The following is a 17,379-nucleotide window of genomic DNA, read 5'->3' on the forward strand; positions in this document are numbered from 1 at the left end:
CTTGCCGGCTGTCCCCTAGCACACACTGCTGCTGCCACAGTGTGTCTAGACTACGTCGGAACACGTGCACAGCCAACAGTTCCGGCATAGGAAAAAGCACTTCTCAGCTGTCCCCACCATCCTGCTATTTGTCATTCCATCCATCTGCTGTCCCCGCGAAACACTCACCCACGTCAGCTAAAATGGTACTCTGGGCTTGGAATCGGCTGAGGAAATGTCAGGCTGATAGAACAAGAGGAGAGAATAGCAACTGTGTGGACCATGGTGGTGACACAAATCTGCCCCTCTGCGTAGGGGCAGAGGGAGTCCAGGAGGCATCTCATGGGGCAGTTGTTATATAGAGGGGACTCAGAGGTAGACCCTGGGAAGCATGAGCAGCTGGATAAGAGCCCTACATCCCCCTCTTCCTTAGTACCTCAGGGCTCTTGGCCCCTTCCTGGAACCAGCCCTTGCATCAGTTACTACTTCCTGCCCCTCCACAACAGAGGGGATGCCCAAACATACAACTGATTGCTTAAAATTGCTGTTTATTTTAAAATATTTATGTGTAGTTTTCCAATCAGTCTTCCATGTAGCAGTTCAACAAAAATATGTGGATTTTCATGCATGAGGTCAGTTGCAGGATGCACCTCAGGGAACAGTATGTGTCCTTGTGAGCTAAGAATGAATCCTCCTCCAGGCCATTATAAAAGCGATGCTGTTTGGATACACACACACAGAGAATTGAACCCAGGGGCATTTTATCACTGCGCTACATCCCCAGTTCTTTTTCTTTTTTATTTTAAGACAGGGTCTTGCTAAATTGCCCAGACTGGCCTCCAACTTGTAATCCTCCTGCCTTAGCCTCCTGAGTATCTGGTATTATAGCCACCACACCCTGCACTATTTGGATCTTAGAAAATTAAATACTTAAATAGTCAGTCATTCAACAAATATTTATTGGGTCCCTACTTGAAGCTAGGCACTGTCCTAAACTCTGGGAATAAAGCCATGAGCAAATCACACAAAATTCCCCACTCTCATGGAGATTAGAAGAGGTGAACAATGAACAATATGGGTATAAATGTCAGGATGTTTTAAGTGCTGTGGAGAATAGCAAAGCAGAGGAAAGGAAACAGAAAGACACAGAAGCTGTAGTTTGAGCGAGGGTGGTCAGCAAAAGTACTCTGGCTATCTGTTTCGGCATCATAAACCACCACAAAATGACAATCATTTTATCATCTCTCAAGATTTTGTGGACTGCCACACATGGTGGTGCATGCCTGTAATCCCAGTGGCTCAGGAAGTTTGAGGCCAGCCTGGCCAACTTAGTGTCACAAAATTTAAAAAATCTAAAAGTGGGTGGGGATGTAGCCTGTCACAGGAGGCAGGAGGATCACAAGTTCAAAGCCGCCTTAGCAATTTGGTGAGGCCTTAAGCAGTTCAGCAAGATCCTGTCTGAAAAAAATCAAAAATAAAAAGACTGAAGATGTGGCTCAGTGGTAAAGTGCCCTGGGGTTAAATCCCTGGGACAAAAAAAAAAAAAATTACAGACTAACTGGGCTCTGCTAGATGGTTCTTCATCCACACAGGATTTTATGGGGGCTGCAGTCATCTGAGACTTGACCAGGCTGGAACATCTAAAACAACTCATTCACTTTTCTATGGCCTATCAGGCGATGGCTGAGAGCCTGGGCCCAACTGGATGTTGGAATGGGACAGCTAGGCTCTTCTTGTAGTCTCAGGTCCTTTCCTTTGACACAAGGCTGGTCTGTGTGGCCTTTTGTTAGGATGGCCTTAGGCCTGAGCCTAAGCAACTCCATTTTAAAAACTCCAGTTTGAAACCTGCAGTCTCACCAGGCACACCCACAGAGCCCTCCAGTATGGCCTCAAACAAGTTACTTCCTCTCACTCTGACAAACAGAGTGAAGCCCCTGGCAGGCTATCCTCGCCTGAACAGAGGGAAAGGCAAGAAGATCAGGGTGGAGACCACCAGTCCAGGGTTTCTGACCCCAGGGTAAATGATGTCACTGAGAAATCCAGAGGTAGCTGATAAGGATTGAAAGGGGGGTCAAAAGCCCCCAAATTTAGTATAAATAATAGAGCAAATGAACAGGAATTCAGCCAGCCAAATTAAGGATGCACTCGAACTGGAGAGCCTGATGAGGACCTGACATCCCATCACTTGTCACCTCTGCATGATCCTTACTGCTCTCAAATTCTACCGCCTCGTCTGGACCTTGGTGAGAGCCACAACTTTTCCCTAAGACCCTCTCCTCAACCGGTCTTCCACTCCATGCCAGGAAAAGCCTGCCTTGGTTCCAGACCTGGTCACCGCAGTCTAAGTGAGTGTCATCAGCTGGACTTAAAGCCTAAGGCTTAAGACTTTTGATCTGACATTTGAATTTAGCATGCAGAGGAAATGTCTGTCATTAGCCTATTATGATTACGTGTGTTTTGCAGTGCTTAGAATTAATCTAGAATTGTTTGCTGTGAATTGATTATGTCTACTGCTGTGCCTAGCATTAAGAACCTATAGAGTAAAATTGTTCTAAGTAATTTGAGTGAATAAAGCATTGAAAGGGGCAGAAGTGCATGGATATTCTTTATTTCTCCCCTCGACTGCATGCATTACAATTTTGCCACCTCGCGACACCTTTCTAGCAGTGTGGCCAGACATGGCAGCTTGGGGCTCCCAACATTCAAAAGCAAAAGCTGCCAGGTTATCATAAGTCCCCACAAAAAAAGAAAAAAGATCAGAGGACAGAGCTGGGTGTGTTGGCTATAATCTCAGTTACTCAGGAGGCCAAGGCAGGAGGGCTGCAAGTTTGAGGCCAGCCTGGCCAACTTTAATGTCACAAAATAAACAATTTAAAAGGGGGTGGGAATGTAGCCTGGCACAGTGGCACACTCCTGGAATCCCAGCGATTCAGGAGGCTAAGGCAAGAGGACCACAAGATCCAAGCCTCCTAGTGTCACTGTGCAGTTCTCACCTGGCATTCTCCATACTCCTTCTCTGCTTGACAATTTCTCCATGGTGCTTGGCACCATGTGCATACTTGATATTGTATACATTTATCATATTGGTGGTTGTCCTTCTCCCTCTAGAATGTGAATTCAAAAGAGGCAGGGATTGCTGTCTGTTTGGGCTATAAGCCCACAACTGGTATTGGTTATATAAAGGAACTGATCCGTCTTTGTAGCCCCAGCTGGGTCTAACATAATGTGTGACACAATGTGTGAAGACCCTGGCCAATACGGAATGACTGAATGGATTCAGCAACAAGATAACTTTTATAGTTCCACTTGGTTTACCCAAAAGTCACATTCCCACAAGCAATTATCCAGGGGAAATGAAGAAGGAAGCAGGAAGAGGCCTTGAATCAGCTCAAATAGTGACTAAAGGTCACAGGACAGACCCTCCTTCACCTGTGGTTCTTCCACACCTGATAAACTCCTTATCAGCAATTGTATCCTGGAAAGCCCAGGATTAAAGGAGGAGGGACCCAGGACAAGAAGGAAAACAATAGCTGCCACAAAGAAAAGGCAGGAAAAAGCAATAGAGGGTGGTGTTTCAGAGCACCGCATATCTAGGGCCGCATAGCAAGAACAAGCCAGCCAGGGGCCTCAGCAACTCTGGAGGATGTGCCTACAAATTATTTGACATCTGTGGCATTACTTAAAAGAGCCAATGGTGCTGGACATGTGGCGCAGACCTGTAAACTCAGCAACTCAGGAGGCTGAGACAGGAGGATGGTGAATTTGAGACTAGCCTGGGCAATTTAGCAAGAGCCTGTCTCAAAATAAAAATTAAAAAGAGCTAGGGATACAGCTCAGTGGTAAAGTGCCCCTGGCTTCAATCCCTTGTACCAGTTGGTGGCATGAGTCAGTGAGTGCTTGTTGCTTCAGCAGCACATATACTAAAAAGTCAGACCCATGCAAAGATTGGCATGACCCCTGGGCAAGGATGACGTGCATATTTGTGAAGTGATCCATATCTTTTATGTATTGTTAAGTGTTGTTTGTTTGTTTGTTTGGCACAGGAGATTGAACCCAGGGGCGCTTTACCTCTGAGCTATATCCCCAGCTCTTTTTATTTTTTTAATTTATTTTTTAAATTTTTAAAATATTTTTAAATATTTTATTTTAGTTGTAGTTGGACACAATACCTTTATTTTATTTTTATGTGGTGCTGAGGATCGAACCCAGAGCCCCACACATGCTAGGCGAGCTAACTTGCTGGGGTTGGCCTTGAACTTGCAATCCTTCTGCCTCAGCCTCCTGAGTCTCTGGGATTAAAGGCAAGTGCCACCATCTCTAGCATTGTTAAGCTTTTTAAAATGCATGTATGAAATGCTGATAACAGGCTGGGGATATAGCTCAGTGGTGAAGTGTTCACTTGGCAAGCATGAGGCCCTGGGTTCAAATCCCAGCAACACACAAAGTAGAAAAGACATAAAAGAAATAAGTTAGGAGAGACCACTTTGTAGCAAACTGTCATTCCTACTGTATTTTTATACTTTTGTTTGGAAGCATTAAATATTTTTGTTAAATTTGAAAAAAGAACTGATAATATTTGCTCTCCTGTTTAATATAAGAAAGTACACATGCCTAAGAAAATTTCTCTTTCAAAACAAATAGTAACTGGGCATGGTGGTACACACCTGCAATCCCAGCAACTGGGGAGGCTGAGGAAGGAGAATCCAAGTTCAAGACCAACCTCAGTAACTTAGTAAGACTCTCAGCAACCTGTCTCAAAATAAAAAATGAAAAAGAATTTTTAAAAAGTGGAGGGGGGATTGGAATTGTAGCTCAGTGGTAAAGTGCCCCAGAACCAAAAAAAAAAAAAAAAAGTAACATCACGAACCTACCCTGTTGTAGAAAATACACCTCCACATAACAATGACTCCACTGACTTCCACCACTTCCCCTCCCATTCTACAGCAGCTCCATCTTACTGTGGCAATGGTTTGGATATAGGTCCATTACAGGTGAAGGTTTGGGCCCCAGTGTGGTGGGATTCAGAAAAGGAACCGTTAGAAGGCAGGGCCTATGGGAAGTTCTTAGGTAATTGGAGTTTTCCCCTCAGAAGGGATTATGGGAGCCCAGCCTCTCTCTCTCTCTCTCTCTGAATTCTTGTTTGGTGATGCAAACTCACACACTCACTGTTTTCTGCTGTGAGATAACATAGCTGGGATAGGGGGCCTCACCAGATCTGAGCTGATGTCGGTGCCCTGCTCTTGAACCTCCAAAACTGTGAACAAAATAAACCTCTTCTTCTTCATACATAATCCATTCAGATATTTTCTTGTAGTGACTAAACACCAACTAATACACTCTCCCTCATTGATTCTTCCTCACTAAAACTTGAGGACATGAAGCTTTATGGCTTCCTGCTCCCTGTGATCCAGTAACACAAATTTTCTTTGCCTCCTCATCCCTCCTCCTTTAACTCTATCCACCACTCACTGTGTCCCTGTGCCTTTGAGACACTTGGGTGTCTTATTAGCAATTTAAAAATCCAAACCTGAACTCCTGATTCACACCCTCCCCAGACCCGACTCCCCTCACAATTCTTCCCATACAAATGATGCCTTGATTCTTCAAGTTGTACAAGGCAAAACCTTTTGGAGTCATTCTGTTATCCTCTCTTTTCCTTCTAACCAGGATGACCATATACTTTATTACATAAACCAGAAGTGCCCCAGACAAATAAGGATGTATGGTCTAGCCATTAACCCACATGTAGCCCATCAGCAAACCCAGTTAGTTCTATTTTAAAAAATATATCCAGCATCCGGCCATTTCTCACCAACTCCTCCACTGTCATCCTGGTCCAAGCATTCATTGTGTCCTGCTTTATTTTTGCAACAGCTTCTTAATTGGTCTCCCCACTTCCACCCTTGCCTCCCACCCCCAAATCTGTTCTCACAGCAGCCAGAGCAAATCCATTAAAACATAAATGAGAGCATGTTATTCCTCCACTCAAAGCTCTCCTTGGTTTCTGTTATAGTTTGGGTGAGTGTCCTCCAGGGCCCATGCATTAAGGGCTGGGCCCTTTATTGGGTTGTGTTATAAACCTTTAGGAGGTGGGGCTTTATGGGAGGTCCTTAGGTCATTGGGAGCAAGCATGCCCTTGAGGAGGATTATAGGACTCTTTTTCCTTCCTGGTCATGAGATTAGCGGTTTGCTCTGCCATGTGCTTCCCACCAGAGCAGATACTCTTCCAGTATCCCCACCAGATGCACAAAGCAATGGATTTAACCCAATCTTGGATTAGAGCTGCCAGAACTCTGAGCTAAATAGGCCTTTTCTCTTTATAAGTTAGTTATCTCAGGTATTCTGTTATAGTAATTCAAAACTAACAGTTTTCCAATTCACTCAGAAAGCAAGCTAAAGTCTTTACAACCAGCCTGCAATAGCGATTTGCTGCCTGAATCTCTCTGACCCCCATCTGTCTACATGCCCCCCACCTGTTCCTGCTCCACATAAGCTAATGCTCATCATGCTCTTCACATAAGTCGAATATACTCCCTCTGCCTCTTGGCCAAAATGACTTTGCTGTTCCTTCTGTCTGGAATCCTTCCCCAGTTAGGAAGCTTCCTCCCCCACTTCTGTCGGGTCACATATCCCTGGCCCCCCTGTATACAATGCCACCAGTCTCCACCAACATCACTTCTTTCTCATTCCAGCCTTCTTTGCTTCAGTAGCAAATTGTATTTTCTAAAAATGGCCACAGCAATACATATGGTCCCATTAGCTCTTCAAGAACCATTCCTCCCATCAAAAGGGAGCCTTATTTTCCTTCTCTGGAATATGGGCCAGCCTTAGTAACATGCTTCTGACAAATTGTGGCAGCAGCAACCTTGCACAACTGGTTAACTGGGTCTCAATCTATAATGCACCATCCACCTGACTCTTTGAGATTACCTATATGAACCTACCATATCACTGGAGCCCAAACTGGGCCACACAGACCATAAGGGGACATTCATGTGGAAAGGAATCAAGGCTCCCAACCAATAGCAAACATTAATCACAAGGTACATGAGTGACCGAGCCTTCAGACAATTCCAGGCCCCAGCCTTCAGGTCTTCCAGTAAGGCCCCAGATCTCAAAGGGTAGAGAAAAGTCATCGGCTATCCTATCCCTTATGCTCCTGTGCTGTGCCTTGTCCAAATCTCTGATCCACAGAACCAGTATGTTTTGGCACAATTAGTTACACAGCCAAGGTAACTGGAACGTCTTTCTTCCCTATAATTCCTAACATGGTATAAATGTATTTACTTGCTTATTTATTGTCTATCTTCCCCCAAGAGAACGTGAGCTCCTTAAGGGCAGGGACTATGGTCTATTTTTTCTAGCTTCAGTATCTAGAAAACTATCTGGCACACAGTGGACACTTGAGAAATATTTGTTGAACAAATGAATCTTTGCTAATTAAAGAAAACTGCTCCTTACTATAATTCGCAACACCTTCTGCTGAGGCACGTGACCTTTTCCTGAAGAAAGTGTTCTCTGGTGTGTTTTGGACCAGCTCCCTGTTAAAAAATATCTCTTGTCAGCCATCTGGAAAATGATAAAGTTGGATCCATACCTCCCACTATACACCAGGAAATAGTCCAAACAGATCAAAGATTTCTACGTGATAAAATGAAGCCATTAAAGTCCTAGAAAAAAGCATGGCAGAATTCCGATATAACCTTAGAGTGGGTAGTCTTTTCTAACTACAACTCAATTTCCATCAGCCATAAAAGAAAAAGATGGGTCAATTCAAACTACATAAAAGTCAAAAACTTCTGCTTGGTGAAAGAAAAAAAGACAAAACAAAACAATACTTTAGCATAAGCAAAATCAAAAGCTAAATGACAATCTGAAAGAAAAACCATCCAAAGGTCTAAACTGCCTGATACATTAAAACAAGCAAATAAATAAAAAAACTCTGAGAAATTAGGCAAGAAAAAAGACCAAGAAATTAGGCAGAAACCTGGTGGGAAAATAGATATTTAGGCAGTTAACAATAAATGGAATCACAAATGGCCTTAATCATATGAAAAGACCTTCAACCTCTTTCTCTCACACATAATAAGACAAATGTAAAAAAACGACACTGAAAAACTATTTCTCCCCTATCAGATTGGCAAAAATCCAAACTTGGAGCAACACAACATTGGTCTAATGGTGAGGACATGGGGACTCTCACACATTGCAAATTGGCACTTTCTCCTTCTAAAGGAGTCCTATCTACCAACAGTACAAAAGTCAGCAGCTTACATCACAAAAGACCAAACTTTCTGATAGTTAAAACACACACACACATACATATACAACTTGTAGAAGTTAGGCAGAGGGGTTAGGGATGTAGCTCAGGAATAGAACCTTTGCCTAGTCCATTATCCCCTGCACAGCAAAAAGAAAAAGAAAAAAGGATCAGGGTGCCATGGTGCAGCCCTGTAATCCCAGCAATTTGAGAGACAGAGGCAGGAGGATCACAAGTTCAAAGCAAGCCTCAGTAATTTAGCGAGGCCCTCACAACTTGGTGAGATCCTGTCTCAAATAAATAAAAAGGGCTGGGGATGTGGCTCAGTGATTGAGTGCCCCTGGTTCAATCTCCAGTACAAAACTAAAAAAAAAAAAAAAACACCAAAACCCACCCAAGTTAGGCAGACAAAAAGACTACCAAATCCAGTGGGGAAAACAAACGGGGAAGGGAACTACAAATGGCCCTTACTGATGTGAAATTGTTAGCACTGCCAATTGCATTTCTGGGAATTTATCCCGCAGATATATTTGCACATATGTGACGTGACATATGTGTAAAGTTACTCACTGCAGCATTGTCTATAGTAGCAAACCTTTGGAAGCCACACAAATGTCCATCAAGAGAAAAACCAATAACCTAAATTATGGTGCATCCATACAACTCAATCCTAGATAGCTGTAAAGAAGAACAAGAACACTTTTTGGAACTATTACGGAAAGAACTGCTGGATGTACTATTAAAAGAAAAACACATCTACTATCATGTATAACTAATTAGAACAAATAGAAATGATGATGATGATGATGATGATGATGATGATGATGATGATAATAATAATAATAATAATAAATGGGAAAACAAAGAAAAACACAAAAGATCTGTCAATTACAACTTTACAAAAATAGTAGGAAGCAAACATACACATTCATATTACTTACATATGGGTAAAGAAACTCAGGGAAGTTACACTAGAAGCAAATGACAGTGGCTAACTATGATGGGAGAGGACAGATTTGGCAGATGAGGGAGATGACTTTTTTCTTGCATACATTATTATAGAAATATTTTTAATTTTTTTCCCAAAACACTACCTAATTTTGCAATAACTGATTCACTCCTTTAGCTCCAAAAGCAGATTCTTCATCAAAATGCCAATATTCCAGGGAGAAGTCATCAGATCCTTTTTTACTTCTAAGAATCCATTCTGTCTTTTCTCTCCCCCACTTTGGAGATCTCCAAGTGAATCAGCCCCTAGGTGCTTTGAACATTGGTTACTAAAGAGCTTAGTTGCTGCTAACTGAAAATGCTCAGAGGTTATGTACTCCCCTTCCACATATATACACATTAGAGTACAAGTCACATGTGATAACTGGCTCCTTGCTCAAGGTGGAACTTCTATGGTGCCATTCACACTCCTCCGTACGTATGAAATCAGGCTGCAACTAGATTTTAGTGAACCCATATTGTTGCCTCGTTTCTTCCTGTTAGGTCTTGCTTCCCTGACTTCCTTATTGGTTTCTTCTGAGAGCTGCCTGCAATAAATTACTCACCTCTGAATCCCTGTCTTTGGTTCTGCTTATGGGACCCAACCTAAGACACCCATGATGTAAATCACACTGAAAGATAATAGATGCCTTTTTCCAAAATGAATGCTCAGTATGCATTTTTGTGCCTAGCAAGAACATTTGCCACCAACACAGGTTATGCTGGGCAAACTTAGTACAGGTCAACAACTCATGAGTCTCCATCCCCGCCACCTATAGACCCAAGGTTCCAGGACCACCAGCCATTGAACCAATGTCCTAAATCATGAGCCTGGCCTCATTAGCTGGATTTCCTGGCAACTGGCTAAGCAGGACAGGACAGCACAGCAGGGTTAGGATGAGGAGGGGGTCGAAAAGTTGAGAGTGAACATCCATTGGTTTTGCCTGCCATGAGAGAGACAGTGAGTCATCAGCCATAATAATCCATCCCCCCATTTTGACACACAAAAGTGTGACTTTTTTTTCCCATCTAGTTAATGTGGCAAAATCCTCCCCATGGATCCTTCTCATGTGAGTGGAAAGGTCATGTGCCTCATCCAGGCTAGCACCTTCAGGTAGCAAGTGTGACTCTACCATACCCATACCAGATACGGCTGTCACCTTGCCCAGGTTCGTCAGCTTCCAGGTCTATATGCTAAAGGCTGCTTTTATTTATCTCTGCATAGAGATTTTCCAGGCATATAAAACATGCATGGCCAATGCACCAGGCAAGTTGGAAGAGCCCAGAAATGAATGCCCCAAATGGCAGTGTCCCTCCACCAATGATGGATGGGGAGTTAGTGGACTTTCCTCTTCCCAACCACAGGAAACAGACATGTTCTACACTGCTTCCCAGAGGGGATGAACTCCAGTTGCCCACTGTAGAAATTCTAACTCTGTTGCTTTTACTGTCTCTCTTTCCTGTCCCACTTGTCCGGGCCCCTACAGATGCTTCCTGGGTCACCTCCTAAGCAATCGACTGGAACTTGACTCCTTACCTCAAAACTGGCTTCTAGAGGAATCGAAACCAAGATGACTATGCATTGAGACCCACAGAAACCCAGCTTCAACCATGCATATCTTGATAACATCCTCGGACATGGCAGAGCAATAGGAGAAATCTGGGTTCTTGAGTGATGCACTGGGGGAGAAGCACCTAACCGAGAACTGCTATGTGAAAAACAACCTTCTCCTTTATGCCACAGGATTTGCTGGGCATCTTTGTGAGAGCAGCTGTGCCTTATCTTAACTAGTACCCATCCCCTTCCCAACATCCATTCCATCCTCAGATCATGGCCTCTTCATTTGCTGCCGGGGAACCACCCTCCGACCACTTGTAGGCTAGGATGGAGCTGACCTGCTTACTGCACCTGATTCAGGGGAAGCAGGAGCATGTGACTGAGGCCTGGGCCAAGAAGGTGGCACACATCCCAAAGGAGTGATGGTTCAGGGTGGATACCAGAGCCAAACCAACCCAAGATCTTAGGCTAAAAAAGAAACCCTCCTCCAGGTTATTGCACTGTGGGATACAAATGCAGAACTGTGGACAGCCATCTGGGCTTCACTTGAGAGCCTGAGAAAGAAACCACCATGGGTAAAACAGAGCTTAGAGATGGAGGAAAAGATGAGAGATGAAGCTGTCATTTAGGTACTAGTTGTGGCCACCCCTGAAACCAGAATAACCCTAGAGTTTTCAACTAGTACATTCCCTTCTTTGCTGAAGCCATTTAAAAAAATGTTTTTTTGTTGTTGATGGACATATTTCCTGGGTGAAACAGGCCACAGGCCATTTGTCTGAACCTGCCACAGATATTCCTTGCTAGGAAGGTTTGTTTTGTTGTCTGCATTACCCAGATAACTAAGGCAAAAGAAAAAAAAAATTAGGCAAAAAAACAAACAACAACAAAAAAAAAACAAGTCAACTGCTTTCTAACCTTTCTCTGTGGCAAAAGCTAGAAGATACAAGGTCAGCAACTTGTCCTCTGGAATTAGGACCAAGCCCTTCATGTTCCTGGCATGCTGCACCCTGTGCCATTTGCAGTCCCCAGGTCAATACTGCTGAGGGTTGAATGTGGTCAGTCAGACTGTGTTGTGCCACAACTCAACTCATGTACCTGGGGCTTCTGGTAAGGCAGAAAAGATCCTGCAGGCTGGTTAAGCCTCACCAGTCAGGGGAGCTGAAAGGGATGAGGTTCCCCAAAGTCAGGAACCACCTCCGTGTGCTCCCATTTGAATCTGAAGCCTTCTTTCTTCCTCCTTGAGAGAGGGAGAAAATAGAATGGTTTGAACTAGACCTGAAGGCCTCTGCAGTGGCCTCCTCTGCTCGTAGGGACAAGACTGCTGACTCCTGGGGATGCCCTGCAGATGTTCCAGAAGACATCTGTGCAGGGAAGGTTGCCCAGCTCACCACCTGGCACATCACAGGTGTTTCACAAAAGGGTTTTGCTTCCTTCCTTCTGAAAGAAATGCAGAGATTTGGAAGAGAAATGATAACGCGAAACACTTAAAATGCCCAGGTCTTGGCATAACGCCTGGCTTGGAGTACAGGAGAGAAATGAAAGGAGAAAGGAGAGGGGAGAAAAGAAAGGAAGAGGGTAGAGAGTGGGAAGGATGGGAATGGGGAGGGAAGAAATAAGAAAATAGACTCATTATCCCAACATTTCCATAAACCAAGGACAGGCCCTGGCAGTGCCCAGGGAACCCGGGTAGGCAGAGAGATAACATAAAGCAGCTGATCAGCAATTCCTACTCAATTCAGGCAGCAGCTCACATGTCTGAGTAAAAGCCTCTCCCAACCATGGGGCTTCCTGGGAGAGGGTTCTGGACCCTTCCTGCTGCTCTGTCATGGAAGGACCTTGAGAACTACTTTGTCGTGCCCTGTCTCTCTAATCTCAACTTTTGCCCTATCTCTCTCATCTCAACTCTCATCTTGACTTAACTGTTAACCTCCCCTGCCTCAGGGAATGGGCATCCAAAGTGAGCAGAGATAGCAAAGGAGATTGCACCAGGCAGGTACACTCTTGTGTGCAAGCAGGTTGCTCATGCTCCAGGGTTTGCCGCATACTTTACCCAGTGCCAGACTCAAGGGAGGAAGCAGAGCCTCCACCCAACAACTCCCTGTCCCCAAAAGCCAAAGGCCTCTGCAGGTGCCCCCAGGCCATCAATAAAGACCAGAGTGGATGAGTTCCCTGGTATTCCCATTCCAGGTATATCTGCCCACCAACTTGTTGCTCAATGCTTTCGACCAATCATTTGTTCTTCCCAAACATCAAAACTGGCTTCCTTGCCAGGTGCAGTGGTACACTATTATAATCCCAGAGACTTGGGAGGTCAAGGCAGGAGGATTCAAGTTCAAGGCCAGCCTCAGCAATTTAGTGAGACCTTAATCAACTTAGTGAGTCCTTGTCCCAGAATAAAATAAAGTCAAGAAAAAACTGAGAAGACGGGTGCTGTGGTGCATTCCTGGAATCCAAGTGCTCAGGAGGCTGAAACAAGAGAATTGAAAGTTCAAAGCCAGCCTTGGCAACTTAGTGAAACACTGTCTCAAAATTAAAAAAAAATTAAAAAGGGCTGGGGATGTGGCTCAGTGGTTAAGTGCCCCTAGGTTCAATTCCTGATTTAAAAAAAAAGGACTAGAGATGTAGCTCGGTGGTAAAGCAGCCCTAGGCTTAATTCCCAGTACAAAAACTAAATAAATAAATGAAAATTTGCTTCCTCAAACCTATGAGACCATCAACCTCCCCACAAAATAACCTGGAGTCCAACGTTACACAATAAACCCTAAACACAGAATTATAGGTCAACACTCTATTTTGTTTGGAAAGAGAACTTTCACGTGAATGTTTCATTTATTAAAATAATTTCTGTAAACTCTTTCAGAATAATAAAATTCATTTTCCTTGCTTGAATAGCATTTCAAGGCACCATAAAATGATGGTCTCTCAAGGAACACCCCTCCCTCCATGTGTGAAATTAAAAAAAAAAAAAAAAAAGTTCTACATGGTGATTTCAGCCGTGACTCTGATGAATGTGACTGTTCAACTGGACACAAGGGACAGGGCCTGATGCTACATGATAATTGATAACCTTGGGACAGATCCTACTGTTGATGTCTGGAAAAGACAGAGAGGTGAACTCAACACTTGCAATTAAAAAGAGCCAGTGGAAGTCGAGCACCATTGGTTGTGCTCGCCTATAATCCCAGAGACTCAGGAGTCTGAGGCAGGAGGATCCCAAGTTCAAGGCCAACCTGGGCAACCTGGCTGCATCACAATCTTAAAATAAAAAGGGATGAGGGTGTAGCTCAGTGATAAAGAGCAGCTGGGTTAAATCCTCAGTACTTAAAGAAAAAAAGCCAGTTGGATGAGGGGAGGGTATGACAGCCTCCAAACCAAAAGTCCCAATAAACATGGCGGCACTAGCATTTCTCTTTCCCTTCCTCATCCTCCTCATTTCTTTTCCTCTTCCTCACTCAGGAGGGTATTTTCCTGGTGTGTGGACATCAGCTTGCTCTGCAAAAGGGCTGCCAACTTTTTGGATGTCTTTTTGAGAAACGTGCTGCCCGGGTGGGCACTGTTCACGTGGAGGTACAGGTCCTCCTGCGTGGGGCCTGTGTAGCCACAATCCTCACAGACATAGAGTTTGTCCCGACGTTGTTTGTAGGCATACTGCTGCTGTACCCCGTGGATTTTCTTCAGGTGGGACTCCAGGGAGCAGCGCTGGGTGAAGGCTTTGTTGCAGATGTCACATTTGTAGGGGCGGATGCCTGCAAAGAGGAGGGACAGATACATCATTGTCAGGTCACAGCCAATCCAAAGCCTCTCAATTATGAAGCCACTAAAAATCACCAAGACCAAGATTTATGGCAACATGAGAAAAATGATTAAAGCGAAACACAAAACCATCTGCAAAACATCATAGCATCCACACAAGCAAACCTGACACAAAAATGCCAACAGAGCAAAACTTCCTCCGGGAGGGATTCTTGTTTTTCCCACATGTATGCCTTAATGTTTTCATTTTACAGTGGGCAAAGTCAACTTTGTTTTTTCTTTTCTTTCTTTGCTTTTTTTTGGGGGTAGGTGGGGTAAGGGCGGGGAGCACTGGAGATTTAACCCAGGGGTGCTTTACCACTGAGCTACATCCCCAGCCCTTTTTATTTTTATTTTGAGACAGGGTCTCACTTCTAGTTTTAAGGGCCTGCTAAGTTACCCAGGCAGACCTCATATTGCAATCCTCTGGTCTCAGCCTCCCAAACTGCCACCATACCCAGCTTTGGTTTTCTTTTATGTAGTTTGGGTTTTCTTGGAAACACACACTGAATCAAAGATTTCAGTCCAAGTAGTTTGAAAGGCCATCCTGGGAAGCACCAATTGGGTACTGAAGAAGCGAAACAGGAAAGGGAAGGAGCCAGGGCTGGGTGAATTACCACGCCAGTCTCTGCAGTGGGCAGCTGGGTCCAATTCTGCTGGGCAATGTAGTAGGCAGTGTAGTGCACACACCCATACTGTTCAAACATTGCAACCACATAAATGAAATTAAGTGATAACCATAGCAGGCCAGGGGTATAGCTCAATCATGGCGCACCTGCCTGGTATGCACAAGACCCTGGGTTTGGTCCTCAGAACGTCCATTAAAAAAAAATACCCAAATCAGAGTAAGATCCAATTTAGGCTCTAGAGGGAATGATCATGGCTATAAAGGAGGGATGGGAAGCATGATAGCCTGGAGAGGTGAATATGGTACTAGGGCTACACGAAGCAGGCTGCTGCCATGGCCCTTGAACCATCTTGGAGCCTAGGAGACAGGAGGGCTGCCATCTGGAGGAATCCCCCAAGGCCCGTACAGATTTCTGGGCTTGCCTTGACTCTAGGAACTAGGTGTGGGGGCTAGGAAACTGTATTTTAGTTTTTACATTTAAATAAAAGCAGTTGCCTACCACAGTGGCACATGCCCATAATCCCAATAATTTAGGAGGCTAAGAAAGGAGGATCCCAAGTTTAAGGCCACCCTGGGCAACTTAGACTCTGTCTTAAAAAAAAAATAAAAATAAAAAGGGATAGGGATGTAGCTCAATGGCAGGGTGTCCCTGGGTTCCATTCCTAGTACCACAAAGGAAAAAATAATTTTTCTTCACTTAACAATATTCCTGCTGATTTTTCCACATTGGTGCTTACATTAATTTCAATCCTTTTAACAGTACCATGGTGTCTCACTGTATAGCTGAATCCAAATCTCTTATTTTAAAAACTATGAAGACTGGGCTAGGGATGTGGCTCAAGCGGTAACGCGCTCGCCTGGCATGTGCGGGGCTCTGGGTTCAATCCTCAGCACCACATAAAAATAAAATAAAGATGTTGTGTCTGCCGAAAACTGAAAAATAAATATTAAAAAATCTCTCTCTCTCTCTTAAAAAAAAAAAAAAAACTATGAAGACTGAGGAACTACTCCTCCAACCCAAACCCTCCCATCACATTACAGTGCTTTGTACAACCTAATAACTTATGGGTGGTCCATGGACCAACAGTGACCACATCAGCTGGGAACATGTGGGAATACAGAATCTCAAATCCTCTTGTGGCTTGGATGTGCTCTGAGTATGTGCCCCATAGGTGCATGAGCTGGAAGATTAGTCCCTAAATATGGTGGTATTGGAGATGGCAGAAACTTAAGTTGAGGGGCCTGGTAGAAGGTAATCACATCTTGGGGGCTCCATCCTCTTGAAGGGATTAATGTGGCTCTCACAGGAATGGATTAGTTCTCCCAAGAGTAGATTGCTATAAAGGGAGACCACCACCTACACTTGGCCCTTCTCCGTGTGGCCAGTTCCCTTTCTGCTTTTATACCATGTTGTAATAAAGCAGAATGATGCTGGCACCTTGCTATTTGGACCTTTTAGCCACCAAAATCCTAAGCCAAATAAACCTCTTTAATTACTAAGTACCCAGCCTAAGATATTTTGGTATGGCAACAAAGAACAGAGTAATATGGGCTCTAACCTAGACCTACTGAATAGGAATCTAAAATCAGATATTCTCAAACTTGATAGAGCATTAGACTAAGTATAGATTCCTGTGGCACATGCCTTTAATCCCAGGCTGAGGCAAGAGGATCAGAAGTTGAAGGCAGCCTTAGCAACTTAATGAGACCTTGTCTCAAAATAAAATGAAAAAAAGAAAGAAAGAAAGAGAGGGAGGGAGGGAGGGAGGGAAGGAAGGAGGGAGGGGCAGGCTGGGGTGTAGCTCAGTGGTAAAGTATCCTGGTTCAATCCTCAGTATGAAAAAAAAAAAAAAAGAAGAAAAGAAAAGAAAGAAAAGCAAAAAGATTCCCTTATCCCAGCCTGGAATTTCTGATTCTGGGGGCGGAGCTGACAATTTCTATTTAACAAGTTCTCAGGTGATAATAAGACTGCTTCTGGATCACTCTTTGAAAACCCCAGGACCAAAACAATGCAAAATTAAGCCTAAGGACAGCAGTCAGACATCTGAAGGCAGCCAGGCCCCAAGGCTCTTCTCTTCAAGGCTGAATGTCCCCAATTCCTTACTGACAGTTCATGGAGTGGGGATCAAGAGAGCCACTTAGAGCGGGCACAGTGTTGCACACTTATAATCTCAG

General features: G+C 44.1%; 1 protein-coding gene and 1 non-coding gene across 3 annotated transcripts in view; one reads left to right on the plus strand and one right to left on the minus strand.

Annotated features, from left to right (window-relative positions):
* Positions 1 to 3,872: 3,872 nt before the first annotated feature.
* On the plus strand, positions 3,873 to 3,981 carry LOC125619292. The gene has a single exon (XR_007350778.1). It is a non-coding gene; the product is annotated as a U6 spliceosomal RNA (small nuclear RNA).
* Positions 3,982 to 13,734: 9,753 nt separating this feature from the next.
* Ovol2 (ovo like zinc finger 2) overlaps positions 13,735 to 17,379 on the minus strand; it is a 30,118-nt gene continuing 26,473 nt past the window's right edge. For both annotated transcript variants that reach the window (XM_048811341.1, XM_015476753.2), the window contains one exon: positions 13,735 to 14,530. In XM_048811341.1, coding sequence (XP_048667298.1) covers positions 14,214 to 14,530 — 317 coding nt within the window. In that variant the 3' untranslated portion in view covers positions 13,735 to 14,213. The remainder of the gene's footprint in view (positions 14,531 to 17,379) is intronic.

This window comes from Marmota marmota, unplaced genomic scaffold (genome assembly GCF_001458135.2).
Source record: "Marmota marmota marmota unplaced genomic scaffold, marMar, whole genome shotgun sequence".
NCBI lineage: Eukaryota > Metazoa > Chordata > Mammalia > Rodentia > Sciuridae > Marmota > Marmota marmota.